We start from the raw sequence: 14,163 nt of genomic DNA on the forward strand, positions 1-14,163 counted from the left end.
GAGATTAGAGTTGAGCTCTATCAGTGATTCTATTAACCTAAATTCCAAACCAGGCTTCACAACATGACCATATTAACCCCTCAGATTTCACCAAGCTCTTGATCCCTCCATATTTAGATAGACGGAATGGCCACTTACATTTTTCTTGGTACCGGCAATGTTTCCCGCCCCGGAGAGAGAATTGTAATATAACCCCATGTTTATCTTTGGCTTTCATGTGTCCATGTTTTCTGTTATACTTTCTCTACTCTGCAACTGTAACAGAGGTTGATTAGGCAATGGCAGTTGGGATGTGAGATGATGGACAGAATCTCAATCTGACGATTTTTACCTTTCCTCGATGAACAATAATCATTCTAGGCTAACAGCGCTGGAACAAGCAGAGAAGAGAAAGAAACGAGTGTCTGCCTTCATTAGGACAAAGGGAGGGTGAGCAGGAGAGCATCTGACAAGCCAGTAACGCCTCATTGTCCCTGATCTCAAGTTTCATAAATTTCCACGGCTCTCGTTAAAGGACGTGTCGCTGCTGTCACCAGGCGCTAACTCGTTATCTCCTCAACACCGTAAAACGCTGTAATTAACATTCAACAACTGTAACCGATCCAGCATTCTTCCTCTCTAGCCGCTAATTGCCACACTATTGTGCTTGCTCGTAAGTGGGCCTTTTGTGTGTGCACTTGTGGGCACACATTTCTGTGATTCATTTTGATTGTAAATAGAGGTGAGGAAGCAGTTCATCTGAGCTTGGAGGTTAAAAGTGTGTCAGTTTTCCTTGCATGAGTCATTGAGTTTATACCTCAGTCAAAGACTCATCTAAATAATCTATTTTTGAAAATATGGACATATGGACATATTAAATGCCTATCCAAGAGCTTGTAAATTAAAGCTTTGTCAACGGATGCTTTTAGTAGACTCCTCATGGGTAACGCAACCTGTATTTTTACTGTTGAAGAGCATATTGGAGGCCCATTTGTCGAGATCACAATTACAGTAATTACAAATTTCAAGGCAATGCCTGCCTGTGGTTGTGAGGACATAGAGTGTACCATTATTTAAGGAGGTGCACAATTCTCCTTTCAGCCATGCATGAGCTCCCGTCTCAAATCATATCCTCTATTGCATGAAACACAACCTCTAGTTGAGAACGTATAGCTGTCACACTGCTATCCACTTACCATGGCACACAGAGAGAGCTCTTACTCTTAGTGATATTTTTTCCTTCTGAGGCATCAGATTTTCTTTCATAGTGTCCTGTAGACCCGGTGGTGTCAAGTCTGTTTTAGTAGGAAATGTTTTTGTTTTCCCCATAGCTGCTCCTGCCTGACCTTACTGGAGCAGGAGCCATCACAACAAGGCCTTATGAATAATTAGTCTGGGTCAACTGATACTCTCCAGCACCGCACACCGCTGTCATCTACTCCGCCAGCCAAAAGCCAATGAACTGTGTGCAATTCTGCTCAATTGAATCAGTTGAAGTCGATGCAGCTTATGTTATTTGAAGGTAAGCGGCTAGATGTAAGGTGATACAGGGGTTACCCTTGAGGCCAAGTGCAGAACAGGAGAAGGGCCGTCAAATTAGCAGTGTCACAGGGACCGCGTTTGGAGACTTCTGCGGTGGTCTGTTACAGATATGCAATCACCTGGTGCTTTATCTGTATGCTGCTGGCCCAGCATTTCATTCTCTGGGGATTAGAGCGAATGCCAGGGTAGGGTTTCCAGAGAGCCAAGACGGCCCCAGGAGGACAAACAAAACCAAATGGTTGCATAGTGTTTCTTGTCCTGGTTTCATGTTCGGGTCAGAGGAGATGTGGTGCAGGTGTCTGGGGATTCAGTGTGTATGTAGGGAAAGGCCTAAGAGCTTTATTGTCAGACTCATGATGTACATGTTTATTGTCTGTCAGATTGTTTCTGTTTTTGCCCTAAAGGAGTGATTTTATTTAACAGAAAGTGTCTTAGCAAAATGTTGTGGCACTAAAGCCTCCAGGGCAGCACCAATACTCCATGACTACAATGGAAATAACATATGATTTGCATATGTTGTATCATCTAGTGACTCCTCATACCCTCTATGGAAGCATCTGCATTCACGTGTTTCTTCATAAAGTTTTTCCACTGTGTATGTGCCACTGTGCGAAGCTAGAAAACGTGTGTGTTTATTTCACAGGACTAGGCTTCAGTTTGTGTTGGGTTGTGGCTAAACCCCATATATAGATAACCTGCTCTTTTAGCAACTCACAGCAGTCTTTGTGGTTTTTAATGTTTGCACAATAGGCACATAGGTTGTGGTTTTGTCACATTTTTACAACGGCTCACCACCACCAACGAAACTGCTGTAGCTGCAGAGTCTGAACTCTCACTGCCTCTCCTCCTTCCTGTGAGAGCTCTGTGGAAATTAACACTGTCTAAAAACATATCAGTTCTGAAAACATGAAACAATTGAAACAATTTTAAAAATATCTCCCACACATGTTGTTTTTGTTGGCACTCCTTTTTCTGCCAGGACCTTGGAAGATACGGGGTGTATTTTTGACCAAATAACAAATATGTTTAGTTGTTTTCCTAGCAGTAAAAAGCTCCATACCTCTGGTCATTAGAATCAGGACTTAAACTCATGCCACAGAAGAAGCCGTCCTTCTTTTTAGGTTGTTATCAGTGTAATATCCTTAGGCTTAGTATAATATCAATGTCAGCTGATGTGTGGTGAAGACACAAAGACCTGCCTTCAACTGAAATGCTAAATTGTATGCTTAATTTATTTTCATGCTCATTTTTCCTCTAATTCAACCTGCAACATAAACAAGACTATCTGTAGTCTCCACACTTTGTTGATTGGACATAGATCAGGAAAAAAAAACAATCTTTTGACTGTGATGAATTTTATAGATAGGAAAGATGCTGGCACACTAGAAAAAAAGGCCCCTTTACGAGCACCATGAACAAAGGAGAATTTATTCTCTTCAGGGGTTTTCAGAGAGGAGAAGATGGAAAGTATAAATGAGAGAAAGTGTCATCATATGGCTTTTTTTAAAATGAGATTGTTAAAGATAGATCTAATTTTAATTTAGGCTAATGCGAGGAACACTATAAGCCATTGACCAAGGGTGTCTTATGACTGACTTGACGTACTTCGCTCAACAGTCTTGTGCTTTTACTCTGCAGTGTCAGTTCAGAGACCAGGCCAAGTGCACAGACAGGGTAATTTTAAAAGCTCCTGCACTCGCTGTTTAGTTCATGAACTTCAGTGCCCCACCTCCTTCCTTCCCTTCAACTCGTGGAAGCACAACTATATTAGTATCTCCCAGAGAGTGTCAAGCAAGTCTGCTGCTTCTGTTTACAGGCTATTCAATCACTCTAAGTACTAGTGGCAGACTGATTTTCTTGGAAACACATTTACCACATTCCCCCTGGCTCCTTACATGCACAGTATTTATCATATGAAAATTTGGAACTATCTGACTCGCCTGTTTTACTAGCCTTGTCCTAGAGCTGGGACTGGTAAAACATTGTAATATATGCACTGCTGTCAAAATTGAACATAAAAATATCCCAGAATACCATGAGATTTACGCTCCGTCATAGGGAAGTGGTTACTTTTATAACGCCATTGCACTGGAGATAACATCTCACAGCTTACAAGTAGTCTCACGGTAAAAATGGGTCATTTGATTTTATTTGTTTTTTCTAGTTCTCAGCGACACACACAGACAAAAACAATCACAACACAACAAGAATCCAGACGAAAGAAGTGGCTGCAGTGTTTGCATTTGTTTTTAGCCTACTTAGCATGTGTAGCTGCAGGAAATACTGCAGTGTGCCACCTCATATCACACAGTTTTTTGTGTGTGTGCGTAGTGTCTATGTGTGTATGCGCTAGTGACCTCAAACCTGGCGACAGCCCCTGCTAACAGCTGGTTTTCTGCCAGTTTTTCTGCAAGGCTATGAGAAAATTAGCTGAGCTGTGTGGAGGCTTGTAGCACCCTAATATAGCATTATGCAGGGTGACCAGGCTTAACTCAAGATTGATGACTGTGGTCTATCTGACCACATTTTAGCAGTCTTTAGCATGGGGACCTTGTTCTCAAGGTCATTGGTCACAGGTCACATTCATAAACTGACATACATGGAGCCTTTTCCACACCCCAGTTTGCTCATTTCCCAAGGCTAATCAGAGGCTAAGTTATTTTGTAATACTAATAGCACAGGGATGTAGTCCAACCACCAGCCAGTTTAAGTCACCACTGAACTCTAATAAAAAGGTCAGCAAGCATCAATGTAAATAAACATCATGCAGGGGATTTGAGTGCCAGCATGTCTTCGATCATGTCTACTCTGTCTTCATCTCTTCCAGGCTTTGCTTTTTCTCTTTGTCTGCCTCCATCCGACCTGTCCGTTTACCCAGCATCCCCCTCTGTAACAAGGAACGTCTGTTCATCAGCCATGTTTAAACTTGCCGACAGGATTAACTTGGCTAAAGACTTAATGCACATGCACAGTCACCCCATGCTCTGTTTGCTGTTTCCAGGCCGCAAATCAACAAGCAGCACTGTTAGGCTTCTCTTGCTTGTTCTCCATCTCTCTAGGCTCCCTAGACCTCCTCCTCTTCCTCCTCCTCCTCCTCCTCCTCCTCCGTCCTCATTTCGCCTGAATTAATTGAGTTCTCATTTTTGTGAGAAAGCTCACAGGAGGGCTGTGTGAGGAGAGAGAAAAGAGTGATAGAAAGAATGCAAGCGACAGAAAGAGATCAGTGGCAGAAGCCTAGGGGGCATACCTCTCTTAAAGGTAGGCACTCACCAGTTTCCTGGGGGACGGTGAGGCCCCTCTGCAGTGACTTATATCTTTATCCTCTCAACAGTCACCCCTCAGCACTTCAGGGAAGACCCAAAGGCTGGTGGTCAGAGTCAGGTAGCCGTGCTTCTTCACCCCAGCCCAAGGGGGCCTGCCACCTAATTTAAGCTTTGTGTGTCTGTAAAGGTGAGAAGTGGAAATACTGAAAATGTGTCAATAAAATAATAGAAGTAGTGGTAAATGACTACACAGACAAATTAAAGCATGTATAGTGCTATCTTTCTCTGCTGTTAGTTATGAAACTAGCCAGCAAGCTCAACAACAACCACACTAGACAACATAAACACTATCCAAGCGTATTTTCTTAAGTGAAAGTACATTTTGGAAAGCACCACGTTCAACCAACACAGCTCTCATTGTGCAGGGTTCAGTGGGACATGTGATGCTAAACTAAAGTGCTAAAAGCACTCAATATGTGACCCTAGGTCTAGGTAGGACTACTGCTATTGAAAAGACCCACACGCAGGACATGATATTTTGTTTTGCCTTTGTTTGTTTTTGCCTTAGTTTAACTTTAACAAATACTAGATGTCAACATAGCAGGCATGATATACACCCGTGGACTCTACCTTGGCCTGAACCCTTTCAATTATGAACCATTACAACTTCTCCCCCTGCAATATTCATGCACGGGCAGATCACTCCTTCAGATGTCTTAGGTTGCTGTAAGTTGAGATAAACACTTGCCGAGTTGTAACAGCCAATCGCCCGCCTCTATTCCTCAATGTCACTGCCTTAGCACTCAATAATTCAAAGCTTGGCGGTAATGAGCTCCCTGTAGGCCCTGTCCCCAAAGAGCCTCCCCACTGTGCCTCCACTGTAATGTAGTTATATCTCATGTCAGCTTTCAAATCAATTACATTTCTATCTGATGGCTATGTAATTGTGCCTGATTGAGTTTTTGGCATGCCAGCCAAGTGTGTGGTTCCCAAACTCAAGCCAGTCAAAACAGGAAGCTTCATCAAATGAAGCTGTGTTTCATCCTGATTGAGGCTGCTTGCATGATAAGCACAACTGTAATTATGATAATAATAACAATAGCAATCTGTGTTTTCTCAGCTTTGTTGTTTTTTTTTCTCTCTCTCTGGCTCTCCAGATGAAATTTTGCCCCAAGGACTACGAACAACATTTGCTTTACTCAAGATACAAAGGCTGATTTGATTGTTTGTAGCATGTGCAATTTAGTAGATTAAATGCAAACCATAATGCTTTTGTAGAAATGTAAGTGTTTGGAGGTTTAGTGCAGCAGACTTTTTTTTTAGGACTACGCTTTGTGACTAGAGTTATAGTGATTGTTAAACATCGTGCTTACATTTTGTCAGATGTCAAACATATAGTGCCCAACTGCCAACAGAAGTCATACTGTCTTTTGGCATAATGCCTAGAAATAACAAGCTCACCTCGTACTGTACCTACAGCAGCTAGCTGACAGCTAAGGTCAGAGCAATATTGTTGTATGTGTCAGATCTTTCAGGGCAGAATTTTATTTACACAAGATGTGGTACAGGCTGATGGACGGATGGATGAATGTACACACCGATGTTCTGGACAGATGGATGTCCGGACGGATGGATGGAAAGACGAATAGATACACAAATGCACACATGGATGGAGGGACGAATAGAAATACGGATGGATAGATGGATCAACAGAATGCATGCCTGGACGGACAGAGGAATACTCTAATGGAGTGGTATTGAGATAGATGAGGGGGAGGATGCTGTGGTTAGGTGCATCAGCAACTAAATAGAGATGAATTGTGGCTGCTGTCAGCAGCACTAAGTATAACAGACATAGTAAAGCAGCCTGGCTCATCCATAATCAGCAGACACAGATTGTCTTCATGCCAGAAGAGAACTTCTCTGGAAATAAACCACTGAGAGCATCTTCCAATCTGTCTTTCTACTTTCTCCTCACTTCATCATCTCTTTTCTTTTTGTATCCCCTTACTCTTGGTGTTCTTGCCCTTTAAATCTCTTCACTTGTATATTCTCTCCTCATTTCTCTTCTCAAGGTCTTGCGTCTTTCCGTGTCTCTCTCTCTTTCTCCGACACCGTCTTTTGTGTTAACAGCCTTCCATTTTTTTGCGGGTGGAGAGCCACTGGGTGCACATCTACAATCTTGCCTTTCATTTCATGGCTTCTGGAAATGGATGTTTTACTGCCTTCATTAAGGCATGCAGCAGTCAGCACCGTGTTTTCCCTCTGAAGTTTAGCTCCATGAACCTCGCCATTAGAGGACATTATGGCCCCAGATTTCAGGGCACAGTGGAACACTGTATAATTTGATTAGTGTTATTAATCAAGTGGAATACCGCTCCTTTCGCCCCCAACTCCCTCCCCTCCCTTTTTTTTTGCCATTTTAGTCCTGCTTTCAAACCCTTCAGACGTTCCCTTCCCTCTCCCTCCTCCCCTTATCTGTGCACCTCCCTATCGCCTGCACTACAACACGCATGCAGTGAAAGTGACAAAAGGCCTTACGCCTTCCCTTTTAAAAACAATGATTTACCACTTGTTTTTTCTCCCCCTTCACACCCCCTCCCCCACCCTTCTTCAACCCATGCCCCCCTCCCTCTTTTGGCTCGGGACATAAATCAATTGAGATGAAAGTTCCATAATTGTGCTTGCTGGGAGGGATTTGAGCAAAATTGCACTATGAATTTTTTAAAGGGAATTTTTACTAGCTGTTCAGTGAGACTTGGGAGGCGAAGGAAGGTGAGGCCATGAGGATTTATGGGCCTGGATTCTTCATTACTGAAGTAATTTTCCTGCAAATGATAGTGCAGCACCCTGGAGGGGGGTGCGCTGCCCGCCTGGGAGAGTACAAACCTGCTTAATCTCTCGTGGAGAGAGAGCAGCTCAGAGCACTAATATCATCTGTAAGCGACTGAGGCTCCATTTGTTCACATCTAAACCGCAGCTAGTGTATTTGTGATTCATAGTAATTGATTGCTCAGATTTGTTCCACGAGATAGTAAGTTGATTTCATTACGAAGGACAGTTATGTTAGAACAGCAAGGAAATATTCTCCAGGGTTTGTAGGATACATTTTTTCTCAAAACATGTACATTGTATCAGACATTTAAAGTTTTTAGTATGATTTTGTTTAATTGCAAAGGTTGACAAGTACACTCACTATACATGTGCACTGGGATTAACTGGGCTTTATATTGCATAGCCTTATTATAAAATAAAGATGGAGCTGAGAAAGAACAAGGAATTTAAGATGAGAGAAGGTCAGTTTAAACGATATGTAATACTAAAGATAATGTTTCTCTCTGTGGTTGACACCCTGTCATCTATCTGTAGTGTGTGTGTTTATCCTCGTCATGATTTAGATCTGCTTTTCCAAGCTGTCACATTGTTTCTTCAGCAGGAGGGTCTCCACCTTTCTCTCTGCCTTTGGTCTTTCCTCCCCACTCATTTTAACCTTCCTCAGTCCAATATGGCTGACGTTCTGTCTCCATCTCTTTAGGTGCAGCCAGCAGCAGTGGCCCTCCTCAAGGTTAGTGCGTCCACGATGCCAGGTCTCATTCTTTATCCTGCCTGCCGTCCACTCAATTTTACAGCTCAGTAGCTTGAGAAGCAGAGGGGGTAAATCTGCGGCAAGAAGGAGAAAGAGAGGGAGAGGGGAGGAGGAAGGGAGAAACAAAATTATTGTGCACCCTGTCACCAATTGAAGTGGATCTCATTCCAGGCACACTAACAACTCAAGACAATTAGTCACTTCTCACTAGGCCAGACCTGAGACTCACTTGAGGGCTAAAAAGAGGCAGGGAGTAGAAGACCCACTAGCATGGCTAAGCACTGCAGTAACAGGACTGAGTGTAGAGAGAGGCAACTGTTGGAAGAAATGTCTCTAAGTTCTGCTGGAACGGCTCCATGGGGCCTTTTGTGCAACACTGAGATGGAAGTATAGGACTATGGAACATAGAATTTAATGCAGTGATAAGTCATAAAGCTCTGCACAAAATACTGCATCTTAAAACTATCTCTGAATATGAATGGTTATTCTTTTTATGGGTTTGTGTTAAACTGGTGTTTGCAGATTCTAAAGCTAAGAACACATTTTTACAAAAATGCAGCTGATGTCTATATCCATCTTGATCTGCTGGTAAACGATGTGTCATGCATAGCCTTTTTTTATGCATAACGTTCATTGAGTCTAACAATTACAGCAAAGTCAGTAGTGTGTTCCATTTCCACTACATTCCACCTATTAGGTGGCCTTAAACAGTTTGCAGCCAATGATGAGCCCTGAAGCTCCAGCCACCACATGCTCCTTAACAAAAGTGAAGCATGACTAAGGTGGGTGGTGCGTGGAAGATCAGGGAGTGGAAAGAGAGAAAAGTTTGTCCTGGGCCCTCTGCAGAGACGCAGCGTGACCAATTGAGGTGAAGGGGATGAATGAGGCCATTCACTGGGCCTAATGAAAGAGTTCCTGCTGGGCCCTGAATGAGGGTGGGCCCATCTGCACCACGTAGGCGTGCACAAACCAGTGACCTCGAAAATTACCCAGGAAGCACTTTGGGACAGTCACCCCAGCAACAGGCTGGGGTGCACATAGTAACCAGGCGCTTCAATCAGTGCCTGGCAGCTTCTTAAACGGAGCAGATTTTTTTCTCTGTTTTGAAAGAACTCTGTGTGAAATCAACTTTGAGGGACACCCCCATTTTTAAGAGGGAAGCTGCCAATGACTGTCCCATGTGAAAATGTCCAGGAGCTCTCACCATCTTTGAAAGGTGTGGGATGCTGCCATCAGGACTTTTTCTGTCAAGACACAAAGAGATATGTCATAGCTAAATACTGTATGTACATGTGCTGTCTGAGTGTATATGCAGCGCTGTATCTAGGTTAATTAGGTTCATGGCATGTATAGTGTAGTATAGTCTAGGAAGCTGTGAAATAGATCCAATTACAAAGATTCCAGATAAGCAGAGAGATTCCTTCAACACCCCTGGGGACTGGACATTAAGCTTACAAGCATCTTCAAGGATGTGGTTCATTGGATTTTATCTGTTATTTGGTTTAATATATTCAGTCTTGATGAGCCAGAGGCATGCAGGTCATTGAAGTTCCATTCCCGTCTTCGTTCCCTCACGGAACTTTTGACAGCGTGAAATGACAATCCGCCCCTGCACGCATCTCCCACGTCAAAAAGTAATGAGATTGTGCTGCTGGAAATATCACTACAAAGCATCAGGCCTGCACTCGGGTCTGACTGCACCTTCAAACAGCGCTGCCTGCCAGCTCGCCTGCCTCGCCTGCCTGCTGAAAAAGACACGAACAAAAACAATCAGAATCAGAGACAGAGAAACGGCAAGGGAAGCTCCCCACGCTGAGACAAACGAACACGCCAGGGCCTTTCATCCTGAGAGTGATTAGCCATCCGAAACGTTTTAAAACCCTGCTTTGAGTGTGTTCCTCAAACGAAAGAGTTCCATTGAGGAGTGGTGGTGAGATGTTTCTCGCTGGGAAGCGCCAGTGATCTAGTCTCTAATTGTGGCGCCGCTGACAAGGCTGGCGTGGCTGGGAGCTTTTTAAGCGGGGCTTTTTGCTACGCTCTTGTTCCCTTCCTGTCAGATCCGCCACCAAAGGCACCAGGGAACAAAAAGGCACCTTAGATTCTGTTCTTATATCCATCTGCCTATCGCTTTGTGCATAAATACAAGCTTAATTTAACACACTAATAGGCCCTGATGCTGGCCTAATGTGACCAAAACTATAATAGGTACTGTAAATGTTGTGTTTGGTTGCAGATACTGTATGTGATACATAGTTTTCAGTTTGTATAATTGCTGTCTTTATCGCTCTCATGTTCTTTCATAATTCATTGATCGAAGTCTTTCAGCTTCAGAGAAGATGCAAAGAGTCTGACACATTGGCAACAGTGTTACCATTCTTCTGCAGTATAGCAAGAACAAAGTCATGTTCAAGGTCTTTAAGCTGCGTTCGGTGGAGCCAATAGAAGCTTTCAGAATTTGGCAGGGAAAACTTTTCGGATCCTGTCCAGTTCAGAAGCCAGGATGCCGAAGGATTGGAGAATCGAAAAGAGGCAGTTTTGCTATCAGTATCAGTGGTGGTGGTGGTGGGGAGGGCAGGGAGGAGTCGGAAGGAGTAGAGAGAAGAGGAAAGGAGTGAAACCCTAGCTCATAAAAATCACTATTATAACAACATTAATTGATGCTGCTGAGTGCCATATGTGATGCCATATGGAAAAGCTGCCCCAGAGGCCTGCTATAATAGACAGCCTGCAGCAGTGCACACAACTTGGCACATTTACAAACAAGGGACGTCCCATTAATATCAGCCACGCAGACCGAGCAGGAGACAGTAGGAGAGGGAGTGAGAAGGTGTAGGAGAGAGGGAGGGGGTAAGAAAATAAAGAGAGAGAACAGAGTTATCTCGTGTTTTGTTTGGTTAATATCTTTAGTCCTTTTGTCCTATTTATTAATTTTCCTCATACAATATTTTTTACTAAATTAAAGAGATTTACTCTATGTGCTTATCAGTATGCACGTACAATCTCTGCTCCTCCACTCCCACGGTTCCTTAATTACAGTAATAAATGGCCCCTCCCTTCTGGGTTGATCAGACCGCCCTCTGTCCGCCCAACTGTCACTCCCACCACAGATGCCCAATGGTCCTTTCATCACATACACACTTCAGCAGGTGAGGTGATTCATGGCACCTTAACAAAGGCGGCGCGAACGAGCTCTGTTTAACCTCTTCTGTGCCTAATCACAGGGCAGCTGTTATTTACTGCTGCTGTCCACCGTTTCAGCTGCTCGGTTGCTCACAGCACCTCTCTTACACTGCATTATGTCGTAACACGGCGACAGTGATGTGAGCATTCTGCAAGAAATTATAAACTGAAAATGTCTGTTTACGGGTGGTAAGGATTATATTGATTATATATTCATTTAAAATGCAGTTAATGAGGTGAAGAATTTATTTATATTTTGGAAATAATCACAGATTACAGTTTTGAATATGTAGTCTTCACAATGTTTGGGTAACAGTTTGGTATTTTGCTTTAATTTAAATTTAATAATTGCCTGATTACCGTTTCTACTAATAGATCAATCATTTAGTCTTGATGTTAGAAAAATGTCCATCACAATTTCATAGAGCCCAAAGATTATGTCGATGTCTTCAGAATGTGTTTTTAGCAAACCCAACACTCAAGCCTATAGGGGAATGAAAAGCAGCCTAGTTGTCACATTTAAGAGTCTGGAAATGAATATGAGGCATTTTGCTTGATAAAGATTAATTGATCATTTTAACTGACAAATTGTTGAAGTAAAATGTTAAAGCTGACAGCAAGGTGGCTAGAATTTTGAAGTTTGAACTCTTTGAGGTTGATCCTCCATCCCATGCATGAAAATGTTTGTCTTTTTCTTCCTCATGATGTGATGGTATCATTATCTCTGTGTGTGCCAAAGATAGACATGTGTCCACCTCTACAGGCTCATATGGCCTATGGATGTACAGGCATCAGTTTTGCGCGAGGTTCTTCTGACATGCCCCGAGCAAGGAGGGAGAAAGAGAGATCCTTATGAAACTGAGTTGTCAGCCATTCTTTTGAGTTTCATAGAAAGTGAGGCAAAACAAGAATAGCGTACAGCTGTTTCCTCCCTGACACAGAGGGAGGCAGATGAAGAGCAAAGGAGAGAAAGAGGTAGGGAGGAAGAGGGAGAGCGAGAGAGAGCTCTCCACTCTGTGATGTGCACTGATGTAGCTGCAGCTCTAGGTCAAATGCTGCCAGTGTTTTGTGTTCATCTTCGTCTCGTCTCCCCAGTGCTCCTCTAAATTATTCACAGCCTGAAGATGTGCAATGTGGCGGCCTCCTCCCTTCCTCTCTCCTCCTTCACTCTGCATTGCTCTCTGTCTCTCTTTCTCTGTTTCCCTTCTTTTTTCTCCCGTGACAGCTTCTTTCAGAGGCATTGAACAGAAGTTTCTCCTTGCGAGTTGGATAATCCCCCCCACCCTATCCCACATCCACTCATCTACCATCAGCCACCCACCTTTCATCACTGACTCCATCTCTCACACTCCTCCTTTCATCCCTGCTTGTCCCCCGCTTGCCTCTCCTAGCTGCCAGACTAGAGCCAGCCGCTTCTTTTTTAAGGGGGAGGCTGCCAGCTGTTAGCATCAGCTCTCCCCCTACATCGCTCTACCTCCCTCACTCAATTCATAGGATCCACGATGTAAGGGTTGGCCTGACAGGGTGCTTTCCCCTCTGTTTTTTTTTTTTCTTGTCTCAACTCTTTAATGATTTCCAGTGACTTTGTGCTCATTTTATCTAGCCGAGTTGAGAGATAAACCCCAAGTGCGCACCTCATCCTCAGGCCAGTCGATGGCACTGATTAAAGATGTGCCCGTCAGTCATTTCACCTTTAACAGACTGCCAGTCCTATGAAGATGAGGGAGCTGCTAGAAACCAAGGACATATGGAAGGGCTATGATTAGGCAATATGATGATATATAGCATAAGACGATGTGTGAGTGCCATATTTCTGTTTATTCTGAGGATACCTATAAATTCTTTGTTTGTGGTGTATCAGACTATTGTAGACAGTGTTGCAGATCAGCAAGGGGGAAAGCACCTTGATTTGTCAGGTATTTCATTTGCTGGACAATCCAAAGTTGGGCATTCCTGTATCTGTGTTTTATCTATATACATCAGCAACAACATTACATTACAGTGATACAGATGAAGATTTTATCCATATAGCCCACCTCGAGGTGAGGCACAGCCAAACACACATGCAGTACCTCTGTATGTGCGGGCTTTAAAACCATTTGCTTTTGAAACAAATTATTATTGTCATGTTAAGTGGGAAGATGCAAGTATTAAATCCTGTTTGGACAGCAGGGGTTGAAGGATGAGGTGTGCCCCTCGTGGCCACCTGATGAGAGAGCAGAGCGGAGTGAGCAGCTGAATCCAGTTCCAGCCGTTTCTACAGGACACTCATTTGTAATTCTGTACCCTGCGTACAATAACGTTTGATCATGGCAGAGGGGGGACAGGAGGTACAGAGAGGGGGGAAGGGAGCCGAAGCTTTCTCCCTCTCTCCTCGCTTCCCCTCCCAAAACCCCCCTGCTCGCCCTCTCGCAATTGCTGTCACCCAGTATGAATGCCCCCTCTGGCCCGATGACAAGTCTAGCGTGAAACGCTTGGCTGCCCCCTGAAATTAGCAGTAGAGCCCCCCGGCGGCACATGCTTCTCATGACCAGCACACAGTGGGCCGCCGCCAGATTCTTTTCATTATGGCTGTGGCCTGCCAGCCCCCTTACTCTACCTCCTTCTGCCTCT

At 43.8% G+C, this 14,163-nt stretch overlaps 1 protein-coding gene across 14 annotated transcripts in view; it reads left to right on the forward strand.

Annotated features, from left to right (window-relative positions):
• The window catches only part of fbrsl1 (fibrosin-like 1), a 411,124-nt gene that overhangs the window by 304,403 nt on the left and 92,558 nt on the right, over nt 1-14,163 (forward strand). For 11 of the 14 annotated variants that reach the window (XM_027278062.1, XM_027278063.1, XM_027278057.1 and 8 more), the window contains one exon: nt 8,320-8,349. The exons of the other annotated variants lie outside the window; for them this stretch is intronic. In XM_027278062.1, the coding sequence (XP_027133863.1) occupies nt 8,320-8,349 (30 nt within the window). The remainder of the gene's footprint in view (nt 1-8,319; nt 8,350-14,163) is intronic. 14 annotated transcript variants of the gene reach the window in all.

The sequence above is a fragment of the Larimichthys crocea genome, chromosome III (assembly GCF_000972845.2).
Source record: "Larimichthys crocea isolate SSNF chromosome III, L_crocea_2.0, whole genome shotgun sequence".
Taxonomy (NCBI): Eukaryota; Metazoa; Chordata; class Actinopteri; family Sciaenidae; genus Larimichthys; species Larimichthys crocea.